The sequence below is a fragment of the Chaetodon trifascialis genome, chromosome 1, assembly GCF_039877785.1.
Source record: "Chaetodon trifascialis isolate fChaTrf1 chromosome 1, fChaTrf1.hap1, whole genome shotgun sequence".
In the NCBI taxonomy this organism is placed as follows: Eukaryota; Metazoa; Chordata; class Actinopteri; order Chaetodontiformes; family Chaetodontidae; genus Chaetodon; species Chaetodon trifascialis.
The window spans coordinates 29,122,314-29,146,948 of NC_092056.1; the positions used below are offsets into that span (position 1 = coordinate 29,122,314).

A 24,635-nucleotide genomic window follows, 5' to 3' on the forward strand; every position below is an offset into this window, starting at 1 on the left:
CACATACATATTGCCACTTTTTTCCCCCACTTTGCATGTGCGTGTGTGTCATTCACCCGACTCAATATGACCTGAAGGTGGTCTGAAACCTGACAGGCCCTGCTTTTTTGTGATGCCAGCAGGGACTACATATTTGTTCTATATTTCACTGTCTTTTCAGAATTTATTTAAGGTATAATCTTCATAAATCTGTGATCCATTGTGCTTTTATAGTAACAAAAGCTGGAGCAGTTTCTGAAAACCCTAACAATTCTGCACGAGGAAAATGAAGTACAATGCAGTGGATTGCTGTAAAATACAAACTCAAACACTTTCATAACGCCTTTCAAATCATTTTTATTGACTTTTATCCAGTTAATTAAACACTACAGGACACAGCAAAATTTGATTCACTTATGTTGCTGCACAATTAAGTTTGTTGCCTGTACAACCTAACAAACTCCCCCACATCTTTGACAGACAGGCCTGATGTCCAGCTCGGGAGTGAGAACAATCCTTTGCAAGCAGGACTTCACAGTGATGGGAGCAATCAGGAGTCAGTAATGCAGAGTTATAAATTACACTACAAACACAAACCTATGCTTGCATGCTTGAACATACAGCACAGTACAATTATGTACATACAGATGATGCACAAAGGTTACTCACACAGTGGAAAAACATGCACGCGAGTCCTTAAGTAAACATCTGCACCACCAGCATGCAGGTAAAAATAACAATAATGAGAACTTATACAGTAAGTGGATAATTTAAAGAGCTCAATAAACAATATTAAGAACAAATCTTCTGTTTGGAATTGTAAGGCTCTCTGCTAAGGTGGAAGCAATGATTTGGAAAACAAATATAGTGTAGACTTACTTTGTTTTAACACATATAATTAATTGATCATCAGGAATTGCTAAAAGGAGTTACACATACCCTGCGACATTTTAAATAAATCAGTAGCTAACAATGGAATTAAAAACTGCAATTTCTCTATTTCTCTTCTAATTTCTGTTGATGCTTTCTGTGCTACAGTTACACTTTGTCCCTCTTCTCTGCTCTTTTTCCTTCTGCTGTTCTTTTGGCCTCTTTTCTGCTCACAAATTTGTATCTTCTTTCTTTGCCTCAAAATGCTCGAGTCATCACCGTCAGAGTCTGACAATGCAGTCATTGTTATTATTGGTGTATGATGCATTAAATGAATTCTGAGCAGACACAAACTCTGCTGAGTTAGCATCAGATCACTAAAATGTTTTGCAATTAATTTGTTAGAACCCTGTATTTATGTAAGATTCCTAGTCTGGACTTAACTAAACAATACATGAAGTTAACAATAAAAATAGGAATTCTTGCTAACAAACATTAGCATTAGCTGTGTAGAAGCTAGAGGTGAAAATCAAGGGTGAAATCCACAGTCAGACACTGGGGGGCTTATCTTGGACTTTTGGCAACTCAAGGCTGCATAAAGGCTGTTTTATTACAGGGTGTTCCTCTGTATAAACCTGGAATCTGTGTGGAACAGCTGACCTGTGTAGATGTGCAGCAGAACACAGAACATTAATTCCCCTCAGATCCTGACCAAAGCTACGGCTGCTGTGCTACATGTGTCAATGCATACACCACTCTCTCAATTTAAAGATGGACTTATCGTTTCAGCTGCTGTGTGATGCTGCAGGAGTTTCATGAACTCAAAGGAATGAATCTGACTCTCAGCCAGCTGTGCACAACAAACACAACAACAGTACTGATGTTTCTGTGAAATCCCAGATTCATTCAGTGACACCTGAACGACATTATTGTAAGACTCATCTAACATGTTTCACACCTGCCTGAGTCACATTGATAGACTGTATATTTATATTTTTTGTTGGACATTTCAGTAGCTCATGTTGCAGAGATAATGCTACAGAAAAGTAAAATATGTAAAATACATGAAAGTTTGTGATGTTGGACCAGTGACCAAACTCTGTGCTGAACATTTAGCAGTTAATATGTGATTAAGGGGGTACAAGATTTTATTTTTTTTTTTCCATTTCAAACTCTTAATTTAGTTTGCATTTGTATCAGTATCATTCATAATTTCTGGGGAAAAAGAGATGAAATTTTAAGACTTCTGATTCTTTTTAGTTCCTTTAACGTCAATCACAGAGCCTCGAGGCAACATAGTAAAGAAGTGGAACTTAATTCGTCCTCAAGTGTTCTGTCTTAACAGTGATTGGCGTTGCAGCTGGAACCTTATAGAACCAAGACATAGAGTGACTTTGTAGATCAACTCTTTTCTATTTTCAGACTGTAGAACAATTGGATGGATTACTGTGATTTGGCATTATCATTATTATTTGAGTAGAAAAATAACTGCAATATCTATTGTTATCTGTACCAGATCCACAGATCAGATTATTAATTCTTATGACTCTGGTGAGTCTCATACTTTTAATACAGTGTCACGTCAGAGTTGTTTACTTGTCCAGAGGAATATCTCACCATCTATCTGTTCCTCTTGGTTTGGTGATTACGTGACTGTTCCTAAAGAACCATAATCAATTCAGATTTTCAGCTTTCTCTATGACCACATACCTGCAAAGCTTTCATTCTCACCAGCTTCTGCTGTACTAATTGGTGCTATTAAGTGTTAGCATGCTAGCACATTAAACAAAGACTAGGAGTCGAGTAAACATTATATTTACTAATCATCAGCATGTTAGCATTGTCGCTGAGCATGTAGCATTAGGATTTACTTGGATAAAAATCAGATGGAAATGTGTAATTTTAAGGTCACAAAATGACTGTAATAAAGTTACATTTCATTTGCTTGTGTTTTAGATTGATTGCCCTCCTCTAAGCAGCTTCGCTGGCACAGTGCTGAAAGTGCTCATACACATACAGAGACTTTCAGATGAATCCAAGACAAAGCGATGTGATCTCATACTATATTGGTTTATTTCTCTACAGCCTGCTTTGTAGATGTAAGCCAATTCATCTGCACTTCTTATCACATGGCCCTCTCTTTGCCAAGAGAAGAAATCCTTCACATTCTACTCACCATCTGAACATCGCCAGTCTCTCCTTCCCTCGTCCTCTGTCCTGTGTTCCTTTCTCTCCCTCTTTTTCCCCTTCCTTTCTTCACCTCTTCTACCCCTGCCGTCTTTCATTTAAATATTTCATCCAGTTGTCTCGCGGCTTCTGCGGCTTGCCAAGTGTCATCTAGATCCTAGGGCCTGACACTAAAGTGGAGCATGGAAGTCATTTTTAGAGGCGCGTGTGTGAGAAAGGGAGAGACAGAAAGAGAAAGGGGAAGGGGTGGGATGAGAAGGAGAAGCAGCTCGGCTGGGGTCTGAGACATCGGGTGGTGATAAGAAGTGAAAAGGTGGAGAAGACATGGGAGTGATAACTAATGTACTTCCTGTGTACTTCCTCTTCTCCCCTGTCAACCCCTCCCCCTGCCAACACCCCCTCTCTCCTTCAGCATAAAAGATATAACTGATGTGTGATGCATTGTGTGTGTGTGTGTGTGTGTGTGTGTGTGTGTGTGTGTGTGTGTGTGTGTGTGTGTGTGTGTGTGTGTGTGTGTGTGTGAATCTGGGGTGATCTGACGTGTGATGTAAAGGAGTTGTGTGTGAATGTGAGACGTACATTTATGTGTCTGTCTGACAAACTTATGGCTGATGTGGAGAGGTGTGTGTGTGTGTGTGTGTGTGTGTGTGTGTGTGTGTGTGTGTGTGTGTGTGTGTGAGAGAGAGAGAGACTAACTGATGGGTGATGTGGAAGTGGAGTAGTAAGGGATGACATGGACATGGACAGATAGGAGAACAAGGGAGGAGAGATGAGTGAAATTTCTACTCAGTAAAGAGTGATGGTTTCACTCCTTTTAACACTTGAGTGTGTTTCTTTGCACCTGTGTGTGTGTGTGTGTGTGTGTGTGTGTGTGTGTGTGTGTGTGTGTGTGTGTGTGTGTGTGTGTGTGTGTGTGCATATGGTCTCATACCCGGGTAGATTGTTGGTTTCCAGTTGCGGTCAATGCCCTGGATCATAATGAATGATCTTGCAAATCTGCACACGAACCTGCAACGCAAAGAAGAAGCCGAGAGTGAGAGATGAGATTGTGACCATGAGGTACCAATCTGTGCTGCTCTTTCCTCCTCACAGTAACACCGACTCTTGTTGTAGTTTAGATCTTAGCTGTGAAAACACGATGACAAACACGGTTTGCCTTTTAGCACATTTCTCCCTGCGTTGTCAGGTAGCTCTGCCCCCCTGACATGAAGCGCCTCCTCCAACAACCACATAAACCATGCTACAATACATTAGGAACGGTAAAATCACATTGTCTGTACATCCTTATGTCCCGCAGAGAGGATCGCCTCAACCCAAGTGTAAATGTAAGTCATGCTTCTGTCGTTACTGCGTAGGTTGACGGGCTGAGCTTGCTGTGTTTTAGAAACAGAGTCAAGATAGAGAAAGGTTTTACAGCATAATTAGTAAATGGGTGGCTATGGTGTTTACTTAGTCACAGGTATTAATACAGTCTGTATGTATATGACCACTATTACTGCCACATTTTTTTCACATGCTCTTAAAGTCTGTTACATAGAGCTGTTGTCTTTTTGCTCTGTAAAATTATTGATCTGCATTAAAAAAAGAAATTAAATGGCATTCATGCAGCTACAAATAGATCCTCATCCTGAGCAACTATCAATATTTTGCATATTTTTCTTTATATTACTAGAAGCAACATATATAACAAATGATGTATTTATTTACATTATCTGGAACATAGATAATAAATTAAAAAAAAAAAAAAAAGATTGGTTTTGGTGCCATACAGATCACAAAAACATTGTATGTCAACATATGCAGCACGTCGTTAATAAGAGCAGAAGTGGTCACTGTAAGGTTTCTCTTTGGCAGCTGGAGCAGAACCCGATCCACACCTCTCTATGTGCCCTTATAATTCACTCCTGTTCTCTCTCCTTTTCTGTGTGGCATACTTATGAGCACCACACTTCTGTTCCTACTACTGTCAGCTTGAGTTCCTGTCACAAGCTGTTGATAAAAAAAAAAAAAAAAAAAAACAGTCAGTGTCGTTCCCAGTGAGGAAATTCAGTATGTCCGGCACCACCACCAACAGTGTGAGAGGGTGGTGTGTAATTCAGAGATTCAAATTCTCAAATTGACCCTGTCAACACCAGATGAAGGGCATATTGTTGTTTCTGGCAGAAAATAAAGAGTTCCATTCAAACCAGCTATTGGTTTGGTTTCATTGCATGTCAAAACACCCTGAAGGAGGTATATGCATTGGTCTATTTTTAGAATGTATTAGCCCAGCGGTTCCCAGGGGTCAGGATCCATGCAACAGGTCATCAAATGAATCGAGGGGGTCGTGACATGTTTACTGAAACAGGAAATAAGAAAAATAAAAATGTATATGAATCTACGATTTTTTTTGGATACTTTTCTCTCTTTTTTTCTGAAAATACCACATTGTTTTAGCTCTTAGTGCCTCAGTAAAGTTTTTAAATGAAGCGATGTAATAATCTAACATGCACACTTTCATCATCCGTTTTCTTGACTGAAAAAATCTGACCGCAACCAACCAGACACAAGTTTTATGTTAACAGCTGTTCCAGTCATTTAAAAACCAGATCGCACACCCATGACGACATGAGGGTCAGTTTGGAAATTCACTGAAAAACAAACAGGTATGGTGTCACACACAGGCCAAATGTAAGTACTCATGGAGTAATACAAGGAAAAGTAGCTTAAAAGAAGCTCGTAAGTTAGTTAAGACAGACACACACAGTTATCTTAATGTTTTTCATTTGCTTTTCATTTGCCCCCTTCTCTCTCTCTCTCTCTCTCTCTCTCTCTCTCTCTCTCTCTCTCTCTCTCTCTCTCTCTCTCTCTCTCTCTCTCTCACACACACACACACACACGCGCACACACCGTGTGTATGGTGTTTCTGTTCCGCTTGCCAGGCTGCTCACTGACCCCCCACGTGTGTGTTTGACCTTTCAACTCTGCTCTTCCTCCTCAGGAGAAAGGTTCTGCTCTCTCACGCACCTTTATATGCCCAAACACACACACACACACACACACACACACACACACACACACACACACACACACACACTGATCCTTCCTTTAAGTGTGTGGATTGGCCTTGCGGGGCCGACTCCGGTCAGGCTTGTGCTCATCCACAGTAACAGATAAAAGGATATATCACTTCCTCAATCCCTAAAACCACAAGTGAGGGCTGCTGGACACACTAACACACACACACATGCACACACACACACATACACACACACACACACACACACACACACACACACACACACACACACACACACACACCGTCACACCATCAGGCACTGAGCTCCTGAGTCCCCAGCTTAGCACTTGATCCTCTCTCTGGGAGGTTGACACTTCAGAGGGAAAGCCTCCACAAACTCCTTTGGACAACACACACACACACACACACACACACACACACACACACACACACACACACACACACACAGTAAGACCCTTCATGGAACATACAGTAGAATGAGAGCCCAAAACCTCGGAGGCCTGTTCATGGTGATCTGCTGGTCAGCATCTGTTTAATGTCAAGGACGCTGCTTCATATTTCCACGGCCATCAGTCATCACTTGCACCAATGAGAATCTCATCGTTTGAGGTGCAGGGGACACATCGAGAAAATCGTGCCAGTAAACACTCCTCTGTGTCACTAAATATCCTAAAGCTAGGACCACTCGCTTTGCACAGAAGGGGAGAATCATCTGAGTACATTGACCTCTCCGCTGGCCTCCCCCGAGGTAAGGCAGATTGTCGGCCTTTTCAGCCGAAACCCTAATTCAGACAGACGTGGAGCAGACATGGCTCCATGTGGATGTCAAGTCAGCTAGCATCTTTGCGGGGCCCAGGGGCACCTGACCGCCAGTTTGTAAGGGAGACACTGTGGCCTCTGCACCCCAGGTGCCCGCGTTTAACACTGTGTCCTATCTACTGTTCATGCAGCGGCGTGCATAAGCGTGGATGCTGTTTCAACACGAGGTCAGTGTGAGTTCATGTTTGGAGGGAGGAAGCATGCACACACACACACACACACACACACACACACACACACACACACACACACACACACACACACACAGATACACCCAGTTTAAGTGCATTAATGCAAAATCTTATTTTAATGGACAGATGTTTCTCATTTCGATACTATAACTCCTGTTTCCTAATATAAATCTGATTGAATTCCACAAACTTTGCTGATAGGTGTCAAATTAAAGGAAAGCCTAACATTAAGCATCTTCGTGAGGTGTTGGACCATCAGGAGCCCCCAGAAACAGCTTCAACACTCTTTGTCATAGATTCTCAAAGTCTCTGGAACTCTATTAGAGGGATGAAGTGAATTCTTCCTAAAGATTCTCTCACTTGGTGTTTTAATGATGGTGGAGGAGAACACTGTCTAACACTTTTGTCTAACACACATATGAAGCATCTGTATGTGTTTCTTCTCTCTTCTATTTTAATTTTTGTGACCACCTTTATGTTCAGGAGCAAAGACTTCAGAGTCTGACGACTGAGAAGACTGTGCCTTTAGGGAAATTGTGATTTGTGATTCTCCTTTACTTTGTTTTTGAAGTCAATGCATCTTTTAAGACAGCCTTTTCATTATTGAAAACCACCATCTTTCCCAAACCTTCATCAAGTTCTTTAGGTCACCGAAACGAAACCATAACAATGTTAATCATGCTGTTTTACAATGTGTGGCCAGAATACCAAAGGTAAAATTGCATTTCATGTAACATAATGGACAACGGTTTCCTTATCTCATCTTTAGTTGCCAGCTGATAATCTAATAGCTAATCTAAATATTGTTCATTATGGTGACAAACTAAACCCTAACCATAAACTCTTGTAAAGACCCACAAACAGTCGAACCTCACACGGACCCAGACGCTCAACACACATACACACTCAGCTTGTTGTCTAACACTGAAACTGGTTAACATTTGTGTGCAGCACCAAACATCCCTTGTGTCACATCAGGGCCTCTCATAAGCCGGACAGCGTCAGCAGACAAATGTGTGTGTGCTCGTCTTCTCTCTCGCTTCCTCTGCTTCACTTCAGCTCTCTACCACCATTAAATTAATCTGTCTCTCTTTCCATTTAGCAGGTATCTTCTATGCGGTGGCGTTGGAGTGGAAGTGGGTGGAGGAGGGAGGCTTCGGCAGGGAGAATGTCACCGTAAGATAAACACACGTGAGCAGCTGAAGTGGCTTTGGGCTCAGCTCTGGCTGATGTGAGTATCGGCCCGTGATTTGTATCCACAGAAGCTGTCAGTGTGGAGTGGCTCCCATACACTTGCTATACGTCCTCACCTTACATTTACATTACACGACTCTGCACTGAGAACTGTTGCCTGACCCTGCTGTTTTGTCATGCAAAGCTTTTTAAATGTAAGCTATTAATACTTTTTTTTCCTTCCTCTGACTCTTCCAATGTCCTGTGTCCATGCATATCATGCACGTATACACCATAGCCAGGAGAAAAGGGGAAGAGACAGACTGTTGCCAATACGATGCATAGCCAGGAAAGGTAATGTTAACTATTAGATGTAATAAAGAGAAATATGGCCTCTGGACTTGGTTAAGGTTCAAGTCTCAAATTTGGCAGTACCAGGGGTTCAGGTGGGTTAAATCTAAATGGAAAACTAAAAACTACAACTTGAATTTTATTTTTATTGCTGAAGACATTGGATCTATTGGATATAATAACATTGTACTCAATAAAAAATATTTGCTGTGATCTCAGAATGAGTGTTCAGACAGTAAGACTATACAACTCATCACATATGGACAATTGGTTAGGACCCCTCGGCATCATTTTTTAAGACACTAAAACATGAGGCCAAGAAAGCGTAACTGGACATTCCTAAATGGATGTTGTTAACTGGACACAGTGTAAAATGACACTAAAGGTGTACTCAGTGCCTTACCCAGTGTGTGTGTGTGTGTGTGTGTGTGTGTGTGTGTGTGTGTGTGTGTGTGTGTGTGTGTGTGTGTACAGGCAAATTAGTTATAACTGTCAGCTGTAAACAACCACTACAGCTTACAGCCCTACTAGTTAAACTTTGACCCACTGTACTTCCTGTAGCACACGCACAGTTTTCCTGTTTCACAAAGTCTGCAGTGACAGACATTTCCTTCAAAGAGGGGCCACAAACTAAGACCTGGACCCAGCCTGGTTTGTAGGGTGCAATGCATACTAGTGCATTTAAGTAAGTACAAGCAACAAAACACTACACAGGTACGTACTGCCTCCAGGAAATAGCCTTATCCTCACACTGTTAGTCCAACACTGACAAAGTCCCTCACCCTCTCCTTCCTACTGAGCTTTTATATGTTACCTGAAAAATTGCCAGCAACCAAAATAGAAGCATACAACGGTACACAGCGTTGAAAAGGGTGTGACAAGGTTTTGCTTGCTTTAGGGAATGACTGTGGTGGTGACAGACACTTTCTCCGCTCTGGGCTTGCCATAGCTTTATGAGCTCACTGCTTAGACTGTTCAGCACTGCAGACCCAAGAACTTGACTCGACCTGACTCAATTTGGCTGCTGCTCATGCCATCTCTACCTACCAAAAAGAGCACTCTTGCTGGCTTGTTAGCCTGTGAATAATATCATTAATTGTCCGAGAGTTTAACGCCAGTTGCTACTGAAGTTTGGTTAAAAGGTTTAGTGCCTATTATTGTTAATAATTGTTTTGCATATTGATTTAAAAATGCATCACCCCCCCTTTCTTATTTCTGCTCTGGTCTTGATACAGCATGTATACGAGAAAGTGGACTTTTATCTGGTATAAAAATAATACACACCTATGTAGCATCAACCTAGCACCACCTAGTACATAAAACCCCCCAAAAGTTGGAAGTTTGATATATTTAGCGGTCCTGACCTGGGTGTACTGGAGCAACATAACACCACTTTCTTGCATAGTTGTTTTAGTTTTATGACACAGTCCACTCGGATTGGATGATCAATTAATTGGCAGCAAACTGTTCCCATTTAATGTTTAAAAATGACTATAGTGATGATTAATTGATATTACAATACCATCTTTAAAAAATTCCCAAAAAAGGTCCAGGACGGCACACGATTATGACTCTCTCAGAGGGTTCTTTTCAATCGGAAGAGAGGCTCTGGTATGGGCCAAAAAATGCATTTCTCTTTTCTAAAGAATCTTTCTTGTGAATTAAAATCTAAAAATACAATCACTCAAATGTGTGTGAGATTAGTAAAACAGTAAAAAGAAAAAAAAAAAGAAAAAGACAAGCAAAGAAATAAAAAAGGTCTACCTGCTTAATTTATTCTTCAGCGTTTAGAATACAGATTCATAATTAATCATTACCATTATTCCTGTTATTTTGCTATTTTCTGGTGGCCTGAGTGACTTCAAATTGCAATTAATCTGAACCCCAGATGTGAACTCTTATTGGTGGGTCTACTTCATAAAAAACCCAGTATTAAGAAAAGCTGGTATCAGCATGCATACAATCACTGTGGGAGACAGGGGTCATGTCCCCTCCAAAATATGAAATATGGAAATTTGCTCCCCCAGTTCTTGTAACTAGCATGCACATTATCAGATCCTCCAAAAGCTGAAAGTAAGGTATCTCTTCCCATCTATGTCCAGTGTTAAACCAACCCCCCCCCCCCCCAAAAAAAAAGCACTGGACGTGTGGCGTTCACTGAACTCCTGGTTCATGCTGGTGTACATGTCAACCAGCAACTGAACACAGCAGCTATGTGCACAGCTCAGGAGTGCATGGCAACATTTTTGATTGTTCTGTATCTCTGCAGGCCATGCACAGATCTCTGAAACATCAGTTGGTCACTCGCATGGTCACAAGTAAAACACAGCATGCTGGTGCACGTGTTGGATCACATCTGGAATAGTGTTTTTCAGTGAAATCGGATGGAGGATGGAAGATACTCCGAGCTTCACTCAGACACATCTTTTGAAGAAGTCTCTGAATGTTGGGTCTGTAGTTGACTTGCTGTTTGTGACCTGACCAAGTTATATATATGTGAGCGCAATTCCCAGTGAATCAGTGTGTGAAACACTGTATTTACAGAGAGGGAATTGTGAAGTTAAATGTTGTTACACTGTCAATGCAATATCAATACTAATATTTTTTTACTAATTCTGCCTGCAAGTTAATATGTTTTAAAGCTAGAGATGCAGATCAGACTCCACCATCCTTTACTCACCCTTGAGTCACTTCTGATTTTATTTTCAAATAGTCCTCTTCAGTCCTTCACTGCACTCCTTTACTGCATCACCCCATTTTCTCTTTGTTTGTAATGAAGCTCCCCCTGCATCTCTACTGTCCTTTTTTCTTGGGGGGGGGGGGGCTTACCACCCTTATGTTGAACGTACTGTAATTAATAAAAGCAGCCCAATCCAGTTTAAGAGGCTGATTAATGCAACAGATACATCACAGCATGAAGTGGACCATCTCTCCACCTCTCTCTGTTCAGGATAGAGGCAGAGTGGCATTATTGGGTTATGGCAGAATATGCTTGGAATAAATCTGTGTTTCATGTGTTTCAGTTTCATGGCCTACATGTTACAGTTGCAATTACACAGAATGACCACTAGTTCAATTTTTGTCATTGTGCTGATAATCCACTCATTTACTACCATGCTATACATCCTGTAAAAGACAAAAGCCGAAGCTTGATTTAGTTTAACTCTCTACACCATAGAGTTGCATTGTTGTTCAAGAAAACTATTCAGAACTTTTAAGGGCGGTACACCGCTGCTCTTTATCACAACTTCCTTTATAATGATATAACATAGCTGTCTTTTATTATAAAATAGTCCCATATACACCTTCCTGGCATCCTTAACACTCATTCAGCTTTATTAATCCATGAGTGACATTGGCCTCCAACAACTCCAAAAATTACTTGTGTTTGAGTAAAATTTGGTAAAAATAAATAAATAAATAAATAAAATTACAGCTGTCTTATGGACATTTCTTAGCTTTTTTCAAACAAAACTAAACTACATTTTTGATTCTTTAAAATCAGATTATCACAGCTAATTGCTTAGGGGCTGAAAAGTTCGCAGAAAGGGAAGAAAAGTATTCAGAGGTGGACTAAAATGTTGTTGGGTTTGTTCTATTCATTGGATTTATTTACAATAAGAAAATCAGAATATTTGCAACTTTATTCTTCAATTTGTTTTTGTTGTTATTATTATTATTTTGGGATGTCTGATCAAGTGAATTTACTTTACTGGACCTGAATAGAGGAGCTCACCTACACCTATTACTACCCTTATTATAACTTCTATTCAAACTATGAGTGCCATTGCCATAAAAACCAGTGCCACTACACCACAAATAACATCAGGAAAAATGACCAACTGATAGAAATTGAACAGTGCTGTGTCTGAATGTAGAATGTTTCTTGGTAGAGTCACGCCATCGGAGACTGTGAAAGGTAAAAAAGTGGGATAACTGTATTCTTGCAACACACTGCTTCAAATAAATTAGATAAAGAAAAACAGGTAACCAGTCTTTTTTTATTTAAAGAGAAACTCCCTTGGGCTCTCCAAGGAGCCCTGGTGGTCCCAGAGCCTGACTTTGAGAAACCGCTATTTTCGAGCAGTGTAACCAATGAAGTACAGTAATGGAGTGTAGTGGCCTGAAGTGTAGCTATGAAGTCTTCCCTAATGACTCTAGCACATGTGTGTCTGGCTTTCAGCCCTCTCATTAACGTCACTGGACACTGTATACTCTGTGTGTGTGTGTGTGTGTGTGTGTGTGTGTGTGTGTGTAAGACTCTGCTGTTTGCCAATATAGCAAGGCTTAGAGTGCTCTGGTGATCTCATCTCCGCTTAAGTCTGCTCACCCTGTGGCTCTGTGTGAGTATGTGTGTTTATGTGCACACACACCTACACAACTTACGGTGTACTACATGTAGACGAGTATGCTTCATGCACAGGTGAAGGATGTCTTTCACTCTCCAGCGACTGGAAGGATGGAATATGTGTCACCTCCTATGTGTCACCTCCTTTTTTGTCGTTTTTCGCTCAAGAGTAAATGTTTAGTAAATGTTTCTATTTAATTTTTGTTTCAGTTACAGATGTTGCAGCTCTGGTTTATGAATAAGCAAAATGTGTGTGTGTGTGTGTGTATGTGTGTGTGTGTGTGTGTGTGTGTGTGTGTGTGTGTGTGTGTGTGTGTGTGTGTGTGTGTGTGTGTGTGGTAAACAGGGTGGTTTGCTCTGTGGAAGAAGGAATTTCCCCCAGCAGTCCCCATCAGTAATAGTGCCTGTAATGAGCTGCAGCTGTCAGCCTGGTTTCCGCACACACATGCACACAAAACACACACATGTACACAGTAAGGAGGAAGCAGTGACTCACTCAGCAGTGTGCCGTCACACTGTATGCTGATAAACAGTGTAACTCATCAGACTTGCATCAGACACTAGACACAAACATTTCCTCAGAAATACCTACTCCTTCTAAAAATATCTGAGTCTGTGAATTTACTTCTCAGTTTACGACTTACTGTATGACTAAAACACCCTATTTGTGCTTATGACTTAAAGATACAGATACAAGACACAGTGGAACGGCCTGAAGGATTATCTTCATTGGCCTTTAGCCGTTCATAGATTGTGTGTGTTTTAAAAAATGCATTTCTGAGTATCTAGGTATCAAAATCTGTTTCTTTTGTTTTTCTTTAAAAATTATTTTTTATGCCTCATGCTACATTCAGGGACATAAATGTACATTGGTTTGTCCAAACTAATCATCCTACAAGATAACCCTTGGCCTCGTTATTTTGTGAGTCATGGAAGGAGGAGCAGTGGGTTGTGTGCAGATATCAGCAAAACGGCATGGCTACGGTTTCATTTCATTCCTCCCTTGTCCCCCACCTCCTCATCTAAAAATCAAACTTTAATTGCCATTTCATTGCATCTGACTGTGATGTTCAGTTTGGGGTCACGGGAACCCTTGGCAAAAACCAGAAACAGCTGAAAAAAAAAAAGAAAGTTTGCTACATTGTTTTATCAGCTTTATCCTTAATGACGTGCTAATTTTATAAGATTTGCTTATAAACAGAATTTTGACTTGCTCATATGTTTCAGATGCTGGGGAAAAATGGCGAATTACTTCTGTTTGTGTTTCTGACCCCTCAACTGTAAAACATGAGTTAAACAGAGTAAAATTTCACACGTTCTTCATCTGTGATTGGTGATGACAGTACTTCTTTTGCAGCACTGACCTTCCCAGATAATGCATGCATACACCATTAACACATAAACTATGTCCTTATTTTTTGTAATAACAATGCTTCATTTCAGAGCTTCATTCACCATCAAGCAAGCCCGGTTTGTCTCAAAAGGAAGAGTTACTACTTCAATAATATTCTGCATATTGGGTTTGAATAAGGTAAGTAAAACAACCTGATTTAGAATTTTTTTATTAGTTGTTAGTTGTTATTTTTACCCATGGACCGTGAAAACCCATGCAAAAGGGGATGTGAAGCCATTTTCAATGACAAAAATCTATTTTATTTTGTAATTTTGTTATTGTGACTATAGTTGAGACTAATCATGAACCACCACGTGTCTTTTCTTTATATGATCAAGTTGTTCCTTTGTACCCAAGGGTGTTGAGAATCATTTCATTTCTGTTTTTGTCACACTTTAGCCACAATATTAGCAGATATGCCAATTTATCATAGCACATTAACCACTTAATTGCAAATCTGTCTTATTGGAAATAGAATGCACGTAAATCTATAGCTATTGCAGATTCAGGCTATGCTAATGAAGCATCAGTCATGACTACTGGTCCTCCCTCCAAGGTTCTGGCCACTGACCTACCAGGCTCCCCAACAAGTCATTCAATTAATTTGACTTTTTCCCTTAAAAACAAAGCTCACAACCAATAACCCACAAAATGTAGAGAAAAATAATAACAGCCGCACCTCATACCAGCCCAGCTGAGCCGCAACTTTGTGTTTTGACTGGCCAGGGCCTCGGTGACCTCTGCCAATTTTTTATCTCATTTCACTCTAACTTTGTAGATCAGACTTTAATTTTGAAGCGTGGACCACGGGACAGTGATGAATAGGCTACATCAAGCAGGGCTTAAATTACCCCTCTCCCTGGTGGCAACACTGACCGCAAGGAGAGGTAGGTGTGTGTGTGTGTGTGTGTGTGTGTGTGTGTGTGTGTGTGTGTGTGTGTGTGCATGCATGTGTGCGTGTGTGTCTGAGTTGGGCTGTGTGTGTGTGTGTGTGTGTGTGTGTGTGTGTGTGTGTGTGTGTGTGTGTGTGTGTGGTGACCTAGTAACAACAGACAGAGAAAGAAAGAGGGCTGGTCAGCACTTGCCCTCTCAACCCTGCTAGCTCCGCAGCACACCCAACAAGGCGGTGGGGGGCAGGGGTTGGGGGGAGGCACAGAGGGGAGACAGAGAAAGAGGGAGAGGGGGGAGAAAGAGAGAGAGAGCATCCACTCAGTCTTTTTCAGCTTCTCTTGTCAATGCCTTGTCTTGTTTCTGGTGGAAGTTTATAACTTTTAAGGTTATTTGAGGAGAGTCTAACCCTGGCCTCCTTTTTTCCTCTCTCTCTCCATGCAAATAGGTGCCTGTTCTTTTTTTTTCTTTCTGAGCAAATACCACCACCAGCGCACTATGTTAGGGAAGATGAGTTTTGGAGGTCATTCAGATATCGACGAAACCTTAACACTACCTAATAAAACAGTCTGTCTCAAATTGAGGTGGGGAAGGCAGGAGGGTTTGGCCAACAGCCACAGGCACGGCCTAAGGCTGAGAGGAAGAAAATCAAAAACAGGGTGACAAAAAGCAGACTTCTGGGTGGAAAAAAAACAACTTATAAAACTAAAGGGGGAGTTTAAAGGTGGCTTGTGGACTTTTTCCAGCCTGTCCATATTAATACAGATTTTTTCCCCCTTTTTTTTTCCAGTAACACATAGCTACTTATAGGCTACAAGCATTTCATTTGACACATGACAAACTTTTTTAATATGTAGTAATATTTGTTTGTAGTAAAGTTTGTTTGTTTTTTTTTCTCACAGAATTTATAGATGAACATTTTTGGAGTTTGTATTTTTTTAGGTGTTTTGGGGGAAATAGTTTTGGACCTTATGTCAGAGTGGGCGACATGAGTTTTTGGAATATCATTCAAGCAAACTTCCACTGAAACTTCCACATCCGAGCTAATTTGGTCATTATCAGCTTCCATATACTTATCAGTCATTGTCCCACTTTTTGTCCTGAAATGTTCGGTCATGCTGAGGACGGATAAGGGGATTCGGGGGCTGTGCCATAGTTTAGGGTTTGGGAGACATACAGCATGTCATACGATTTCTCTCTCTCTCTCTCTTTTTTTTTTTTCATTTTGTTTTTTTTTTCCAAGCTGCTCTGCGGACTGTCCCTCCCTCTGGCTCTTTATCCAGTCTACTAGAAACCAGTGTGCCGTGAAGCCGGTGCACCCCGCCGCCTCTCCACGCCAACGTGATCATCGTGGAAGAAGAAAAGGGAAGAGAAAAAAGAGTGAATCACGGATGGTGTAGAGTGGTGGAGCTCAGAGATAAATCACAGCAGTTGTGCTCTAAACCTCCCTCTGTTTCTGCTGAACCGAACGCGTGTATCTGCGTTTTGAGAAGTGGCAGAAATTCACTTAAGTCCAATCAGGACTGTGACAAAGCCCCTGCAGCCAAGGGAATACAGAGCATAGAACTTTAAAACTCGCATTTACTGGTTCTATTTCTGGGAAGAAATTGTATGAATGGAACCTAAAAAGGAGCTTTTCTTAAGATACATGCATGTGATAAAATTGCATTTTGCAAGTCACTAAAATATCATCTTAAAGAAAGAAGGCAAGAAAAAAAGCATTGAATGTTCTTGTGCGTGAGCACGCTCGTTATGTCCTTGGGTAGATGAGGTCTCTGTGTAACTTGAATTAATTACAAATACAATATAACAACGATGCTAAAAGAACATGATCGAATTTGGACTCACTCACTCAAGCTTGAGCACCAAGACCGTGCTATCTGTGCGTCCGTGGAGAGGCTTTTGGAGCACCGACTTGTGCGTAAAGACAGCAGCGGCAGGAGACAGAGGCAAGATCCCGATTCCCTCACCACCACCCCCTCATCACACACGCACGCGAGCACACACACACACACACACACACACACACACACACACACACACACACACACACACACACACACACACACACACACACCACACACACCACACACACACCACCCGTGATACTGACGGAACCCCGGCATAAATTACTAACCTTTATGCGTAAAACAGAGGTTTCACTTTCGCACACAGATGGCATTGGCTTCGGTTTAAGCCTACAGGAGTCTGAACGTGTGTGTGTGTGTGTGTGTGTGTGTGTGTGTGTGTGTGTGTGTGTGTGCGTGCGTGCGTGCTCATAGTAATTCTCCGTTTCTTTCTTAAATTGATGGTTGAATCAATATTACAATTGTTCATGATTAACGTCATCACGTGTGTACCAATTTCCCGCAGCTCTTTAAAATAGAGCTCAAAACACTCAAGTATATGAGTCATCCACGCGGCTGTCACAATATTCCTGCGTGAGTCTGCCTTTATGGAGTCCGCATCCTATAATTGCGCGGAACTCTAATGTGATTAATTTCGCAGTGCGATGCAAACTGTCTTTAGACAGAAGAACTAAATCTGCTCATATCATCACTGAAACCCGAGTATCAGTTGCGATAATCCAAAGGCGAGAGTTCAGTCAACTTAGTTTTAATATCAGTGCGAACATGGAAACGCACCAGACACAGACACAGCCATATCTGTGATATGTGTCCTACAGGCCTGCTGGCACCAGTGAACAATGCCTGAATTTAATGCGTTATTTATGCTTGTGTCTCACAAGCAGGTCATCTAATTAAATAATGGTGAATTGCTATTACAGTCTATTTATTTTTACTACATCGATATCACCATTGCCCTGCTGGAAAAAAAAAAAAAAAAGAAAGAAAAATCAGGAAACGCACCTCTGCACTGTGCGGGAAAAAAAATCTGGTCAATAACACGAAGTTTTGTTCTCTTCCACAATAATCTGAAAGTTTTTTTGTTTGTTTGTTTGTTTTGTTTTGTTTTTCTTTTTACCCATGAGAGAATAATTCAGCCGGGGTTCCAGACACACAATAAACTGTATAATCTGGCCCATAATAAGACCTCAAGAAACTCCAAACTAAGATTCCAGAATGTTCCATTAGTTCAGGTAATATTAGCAGTTTCTATGAAGTGACGCACGTCTCCGCCTGCTATGAAACTATTAAACGACCTTTTTGTAATACAGATCAGTGTCTCTTCTTAGTGATTTAAGATCGATGCATCAGCTAAAGTCATCACAACATTTAAACGTTTTGGAAAGTTTATGTAAACGTTTGAATATCGTGAAGCAGCGATGAATGAGCGGCGTGCCTGTTACTCAGTCTCTCTCTCTCTCTCTCTCTCTCTCTCTCTCTCTCTCTCTCTCTCTCTCTCTCTCTCTCTCTCTCACACACACACACACACACACACACACACACACACACACACTTCTGACCTCCTAATCTTACGATTTTTTTTGAAAAAGTGACCTTATTTCAAATGATTGTAATTATTAGGTTAAACAAATATCCTCACTTTGCTTCTGTAGTAGTAAAATGTAGTTGGAGAAATGATGATGGAAAGAAAAACCGTGTAAATAAAGCACGACGTTTAACTAGATTGCACTGAAAAATAGCCATTTCCTTGCTTTGTATTAGCCTACGTTATATATGACATTCATGCTGGTATTTTCAGGGTCTGTCTGGCAGTTTTGGCGTCGTGATTTTATTTCCCACATCGATGGCTGAAAAGGATACAACTCCTAAACCTCCGCAGCTACCACAGCACTAAATGTATCATCAGGTGCAAGTTAAAAGCGCATATTGAATGCACTCTCAGCGCGCACATCTGGCACACACCGCACCGTTACGTTTTCCTACCTTAACACAGTTCACCGTCAGACTGCTATAATACTTCAGACCTAAATCCGCAGTGCTTTTCTGAGACTGTCTAAGGCTTTGAGGTGTAGGAGTATGCGACTTTAAAGCGGGGAAAGAATTATATTAATACATTTTAGTTGTGTATTCATGCGTTAGGCAACTGTATAAATCAAAGCTTCTCTCTTTCTGTCTCCCTCCCTCCCCCCCTCTCCCTCTCAGACATAGTCCTATAAGGTAAGCGTAGTGGGTCATGTCAGCACGTCTACATCCACATTAGAGAATACAGTGTGCCAGGTTAAGAACATTTACAGCACAGATGACGAAGTATAATTTTCAAACAGGAGGAGACAGCCGAATATCTCTCCAGGTGTGCTCGTCCTACACAAAATAAATATCTACGAATCATAAGTCTACAATAATTCAAATTCACTCAATGGATAAGAAAATGCAATAAAATAAAACAAACACTTTAGGTTAGATTTGACTGAGTTTAGACTTTAAGCATATTAAATATCACCCACTTTCATTTTGACTTTATGTACACAAGTTGGGAAGCGACCTCGTCGATTTCAGGTGATTAATAAGATGAAAATGTTTTTAGATTTGCTGCTGACCACAAGATAAACTTAATATCTTAACAGGTAAACATCCGGGTTATTAAGCAGACATCTTTCATGTTTCCCTTTCTCAGAAACATAGTTATAGAGCAAGAATATTTAAGTTTTGTATTTATTTATTTAATTCATACAAAACACGTCCTCAAAATGTTAAAAGATTTTATGCTCAAGGAGTAAAAGTGCTTCCATATTTCAAAATTCGGCGACTTGGTGGAACTTGTTTTTTTCTGTTGTTGTAGATATTTGGGATATTAAAATGCGAGAATCAAAAAAAGACTTGGACTCCTGTTCGGGAATGAAAACGCCAAACAAACACGCAGCGCGCTGGATGACGGGCTGCTCACAAAGTGGACTGTGTCAATCAGACGGCGAGGAGAGCTCTCCATCGCCCGTGAGCGCGCGCGCGATGCGTGTGCTTGCGCGTGTGAATGACTGTTATGTTTGAGTGTACACTGTGGGGTGGGAGGGGGTATTGTAGTATCGCAAGGAATGTGCGCACGGCAGCTGCGTGTGTGTGTGTGTGTGTGTGTGTGTGTGTGTGTGTGTGTGTGTGTGTGTGTGTGTGTGTGTGTGTGTGTGTGACACTGATGGATGCGCCAATGGAAAGACGGACAGATGCTTGGGCGGATCTAACGGCATGCAGTGGTGGAGCGGCGCACATAGTCGCGGCGAGATTAGGGCGAAAACATCCTCGATCGGCGGAGTCACCAATCAGCAATCCATTCCACCGAGCCCGGAGAGCGGAGGAGGAACGGACAGACTCACCGGTTTACCCGAGGAGCGACACGGGGAGAAAGGCTGAGGAGATCTGATTCCCTCGGCGGATACGACGAAGAAAGCTGTTTCTCCAGCCATTGACAAGCGTGAGAGACGAGGCGCAGCAGCACCACATCTGGCGCAAAGGAAGACAGGAGAAAGACAGCCTTTGGCAACTCACCCTTATTGCCCTCCCCTGTTCTTCCATTCTCTTCTTTAAGAATCCTCTATCCTTTGTTTTCACCGCGGTGGAGCCACGCATTCCGCCCTGAGGATTGCCTGAAAAATACAGGAGAATATTTTTATCCACTTCACCAACTCAGTTGAATCCAAAAAAAACTTTTATCCCTCGCTGTAAGGTGAAACACTACGAGAAAAGGGAGCAACGACATCTCCAGATAATATCTGAAAACCCTACGTCTACACGAAGAAGGATTTTGAGCTTACCTGCAAAGAAAAAAGTACTTTATTCCATTCAGTGCCAGTAAAAGGGGCAGCGCTTGGTGAGGGTTTTGCGCCTCTCCGGTCACTTGAGGCGCCGGAAGGAGAGCGGAGCGCAGTGTTGGGAGACACGTCTGATTCGCTGCGTGGCTGATTTAAATAGCTCCTATCAGGCCACGCAAAGAAAAAAGGGAGAAAAGTACCATCAGCGGCCAACAAAGTGTTTGGCAGTAGGCGCTAGAGCTCGGCTGATCCGTGCGCTCCAGCCAGCCTGCATGCATGGGAGCAGCCTGAGCCCGTCCCCTCCTCCTCCTGTACATTATTACAACAAGGGAGACCCAATCAAGCACGTATCTCGTCGATTCACGCACACACAGACACACGCACAGTCACTCACACGCGCGCGCACGCACGCGCGCACATACTGAGTGTGTGACTTGCCCTCAGCGGATTTTTCAAAGCGCTCTCGGACAAAATATCGTAGCCGTGCCAGGCAGGGCAGCGTGTGGGCGACCAGTCCCGGTCGTCACCTCCTCCTCTTCCTCCTCCTCTTTTCGCCTCCGCTGTCGGTCCTGAGAATAACAAACTGAAAAAAGCTGCATGTGGCTTTTTTTGCGCTCACCACCAACAGGACTTGCCAGAGGCGAGTGGATTTTATGAGATGGTTTCAGGCACGTTTCAGCTGGTTCACCTCTTGGCTTTGAATTGTGCGTGATTTCTGGGACGGAAAGCGAGAACCTCATGGATAGCGCGGCGGAGGATCAGTCCGTAAAGTAAGTATGCATTTCCGTTTAGATCACGCTGTCAGCCTGTGCATGCTTGTGAATGATACTGTATATGTGTGTTTTTGTGAGGCTACCATGTGTCTGCATGTCTGCTCCTCGCTTTAGACCAATCTGCAATATGACTGACATTACGCACATTTCAAGCCTTAACCCAAAGCTTCTGATTAGCCTGCTCCCTGTGCTGGAATAAACGGGGCTAGAATAAGGCAGTGAATGACAGAAAGCGAGTGAGAGGGGTAAGAGAGGCAGAGAGCGAGGGGGAGATAGAGCGAGAGAGACGGGGAGAGAGAGACAGGGAGCTACGTGACGCCTATCAGCGGCAGAGAGGTTGAGCCGTAGAGGAGGCGCAGGGCTTCAGTTGTGTCAGCTCTTGATGTGTTGTCCCCTTGTTTGCGGACTTTTGACTGACGCGATCATTTGGTTTTATCCCTCCAAGCTTGCCTGTTGCAGCCTCCGACGCCAAGTAAAGAGGATCACACGGAGGCACACGGCGCTTTTAAAACGTCCCTTCTCTGTTTTTCTACCGCGGAGCCCCCTCTGTTCCTGCTCCCACCGCGTCCATCCAAGTCGGAGCGGGCGAGACAACGACCGACAGAGAGAGCAGCCAACCGGGGGTTGAATTCCCCCCCTCTCTCCCTCTCTCTCTCTCCTTTTTTCCCTACCATCTTCGCATCTACTGGCTCTTTCTCCTCTGATTTATTTTTGTGTTCGAAAACTGCACATCCTCCCCTTATCACACACCCACCCCGATCTATGTGGGAGCCCTGAGAGCGCACCCAGGGGGGGAAACTGTGTATCAAAGCTCCGAGGATCCCCCAGGCAACCTCGGATCACCGGGGCCAGAGAAGAACTCCCTGCCGGGCCCCCGAAGCCGACATGCCGCGGAGGAAGCAGCAAGCGCCTCGGCGCGCCGCAGGTAAGCACAGGCTTTGGTTTGCGTGTAACTGACCTCTCTCGCTCTCATTCTCTCTCTCTCTCTCTCTCTCTCCCCCTCTCTTTATTTGTGTCCCCCCTCCTCCCCGCCTCTCTCATTCAGTTACTTTTCATTGATATTTCCCTCACCCACATAGTAACATTTATGTAGCTGCAACATATTGTGTTGTGCACTGTAAACTAACAAGGGCCAACATCCAGCTCTCTGTATAGACTTCCACAGCTGCACAGCCACAACACAACTTTTGCCTTCTCACACCAGACCTTTCCTACCATTCTCTCATTGTACTTCCTATTCTAATCAGCTGATGTGCAATATTAAACACCAAACAGTGCCTCCCTTATATCATCTTTTCTTAGCAGAATTTTTAGAATTCCACAGATCCTTAACTCCATTTTTTTAAAGTACGATTAGTTAACACCACAAAGGTCGTTCTTTCTGTGGTCTGTAGTAGAGCTGAAACAATAAAACACTTAGTCAAGTAGTTGTTTCAAGTAAAAATGTCAAACATTTGGAGTTACCAGCCACTTGTACAAACACGTTCCTGCTTTTCTTTCTTGTTTATCAGTGCAAATTGAAACTCTTTGGGTTTTGAACAAACCAAGACGTCACCTGAGGCTTTGGAAAACTGTGATGTCTCACTTGTTTTATTTTTTTAATAGAAAAAAATAATAATAAAAGAAAAGAAGGATCTCCTTTTAACCAATATTGCAAGTAATTGCTAGTCTGTAGATTTTGAATATTTTCTCTACTCGTATGTTGTGAAAGGCGGGTTTGGGCGTTTTCAGGCGTGACCTGGTAGTTAGACCAATCATCATTACCACTGAGACAGGTCACAGGTGAGCCTTCATGTACCAGTTTTCAGCGTGAACAGCCATCTCGTTCTCTTTCTTCCCTTCATGTTTCTCTCCTTGCCTCAGAGAACTTGATCTTTCATAGCTCTCTGCCTCTCTTTACTCCTTCACAGCGCCTCCTCCTCTGCTTGTAGATATTGACTGAGGAATTAAGGATCTATACCAGAGAGGTTTGGTGGAGCCTTAGGGTCAGCTGACTGTCACGGAGGCCTTTGACGCTTGCTGCTTTCTGGTGGGGAAGTGAGATTAACTCTAAAACATCATGATAAATCACAGGAAGTCAACTCTTTTAATCACATTTGTCTTATACGATCCGTATCTTTCTATCTATTTTTCTGTCTGTTCTCATGAAAACGTTACTTTAACATCCCCAGAACAGTGTGTGTCTGATTGTCTACCAGTGATACCGTTGCACCATCGTGTTGCAGGAATATTCTCCATGAATTTGGATTGTGTTTTGATACACAATATTGGGCTTTAGTGACCTCATTGTATATTATGCCTCATCCTACCAGTGTATTTCTGCAATATTCAGTTAGACACTATTATAGTTCATTCTTTGTCAGTATCTATTCCTTTGGGACTTATAGCAACCCCTCTGAAAATTTCTGAGAGGTTTTCCATCCTTGTTTTTCATCAGGATTTGGTCTGTTTTCTTTCTTTCCTCCCCTTCAGTTTCAGGGGAAGACTTTTCTTCTAGTCTAAAGATTATTTCACAGCCCAGGGAGGGAGTGTATACTGGAAGAGAGCTTTAATGGACAATTGCCATCTTTGATTTGACGCCTGATTGATCACCTGTCATCTGGCCGAGCCTTTGATCTGTTCATTCCCGATAAGTGTCAATAAATCACCCCTCCCTTCCGCCTTCCCTCCCTCCCTCATCCCCATTCACTCTGGTAGTAAAGGAGGGCCTGCTGAAGTCTCGTCTGGCCTCACAAACTTCGAGTCATTAACGCCATCATTTAATTGCATCTTTGTATCTCTTTTTTTCCCCTCATCTCTGTTTGTTTTCCCCGCTTCGCCTCAGACATAACATGGACAAAAAAACTGGAATTTTTTGAAGTTTTGATGTTCTGGTCAGATAATTTACGAGTCAAAGAACTTGTGCTCTTTTTAAAATTTTGAGTCAATGAAACAAATATGATCCTTAATTTTTTTGTGCTTTTTCACGTGTAGTAA

At 42.2% G+C, this 24,635-nt stretch overlaps 1 protein-coding gene and 1 long non-coding RNA gene across 3 annotated transcripts in view; one reads left to right on the plus strand and one right to left on the minus strand.

Annotated features, from left to right (window-relative positions):
- Positions 1 to 317: 317 nt before the first annotated feature.
- Positions 318 to 21,415, minus strand: LOC139332437 (uncharacterized). Its single transcript, XR_011602290.1, has 4 exons — positions 20,890 to 21,415; positions 20,624 to 20,721; positions 3,968 to 4,044; positions 318 to 3,206 (listed from the first exon to the last, which is right to left on the minus strand). It is a non-coding gene; the product is annotated as an uncharacterized lncRNA (long non-coding RNA).
- A 101-nt stretch (positions 21,416 to 21,516) lies between these two features.
- tshz3b (teashirt zinc finger homeobox 3b) overlaps positions 21,517 to 24,635 on the plus strand; it is a 39,943-nt gene continuing 36,824 nt past the window's right edge. Inside the window, exons 1-2 of one of the 2 annotated variants that reach the window (XM_070964382.1) lie at positions 21,517 to 21,656; positions 22,105 to 22,584. In XM_070964382.1, the coding sequence (XP_070820483.1) occupies positions 22,545 to 22,584 (40 nt within the window). In that variant the 5' untranslated portion in view covers positions 21,517 to 21,656; positions 22,105 to 22,544. Of the gene's footprint in view, positions 21,657 to 21,906; positions 22,585 to 24,635 lie in introns of those variants that run through there. The other variant, XM_070964392.1, reaches the window with a different exon arrangement.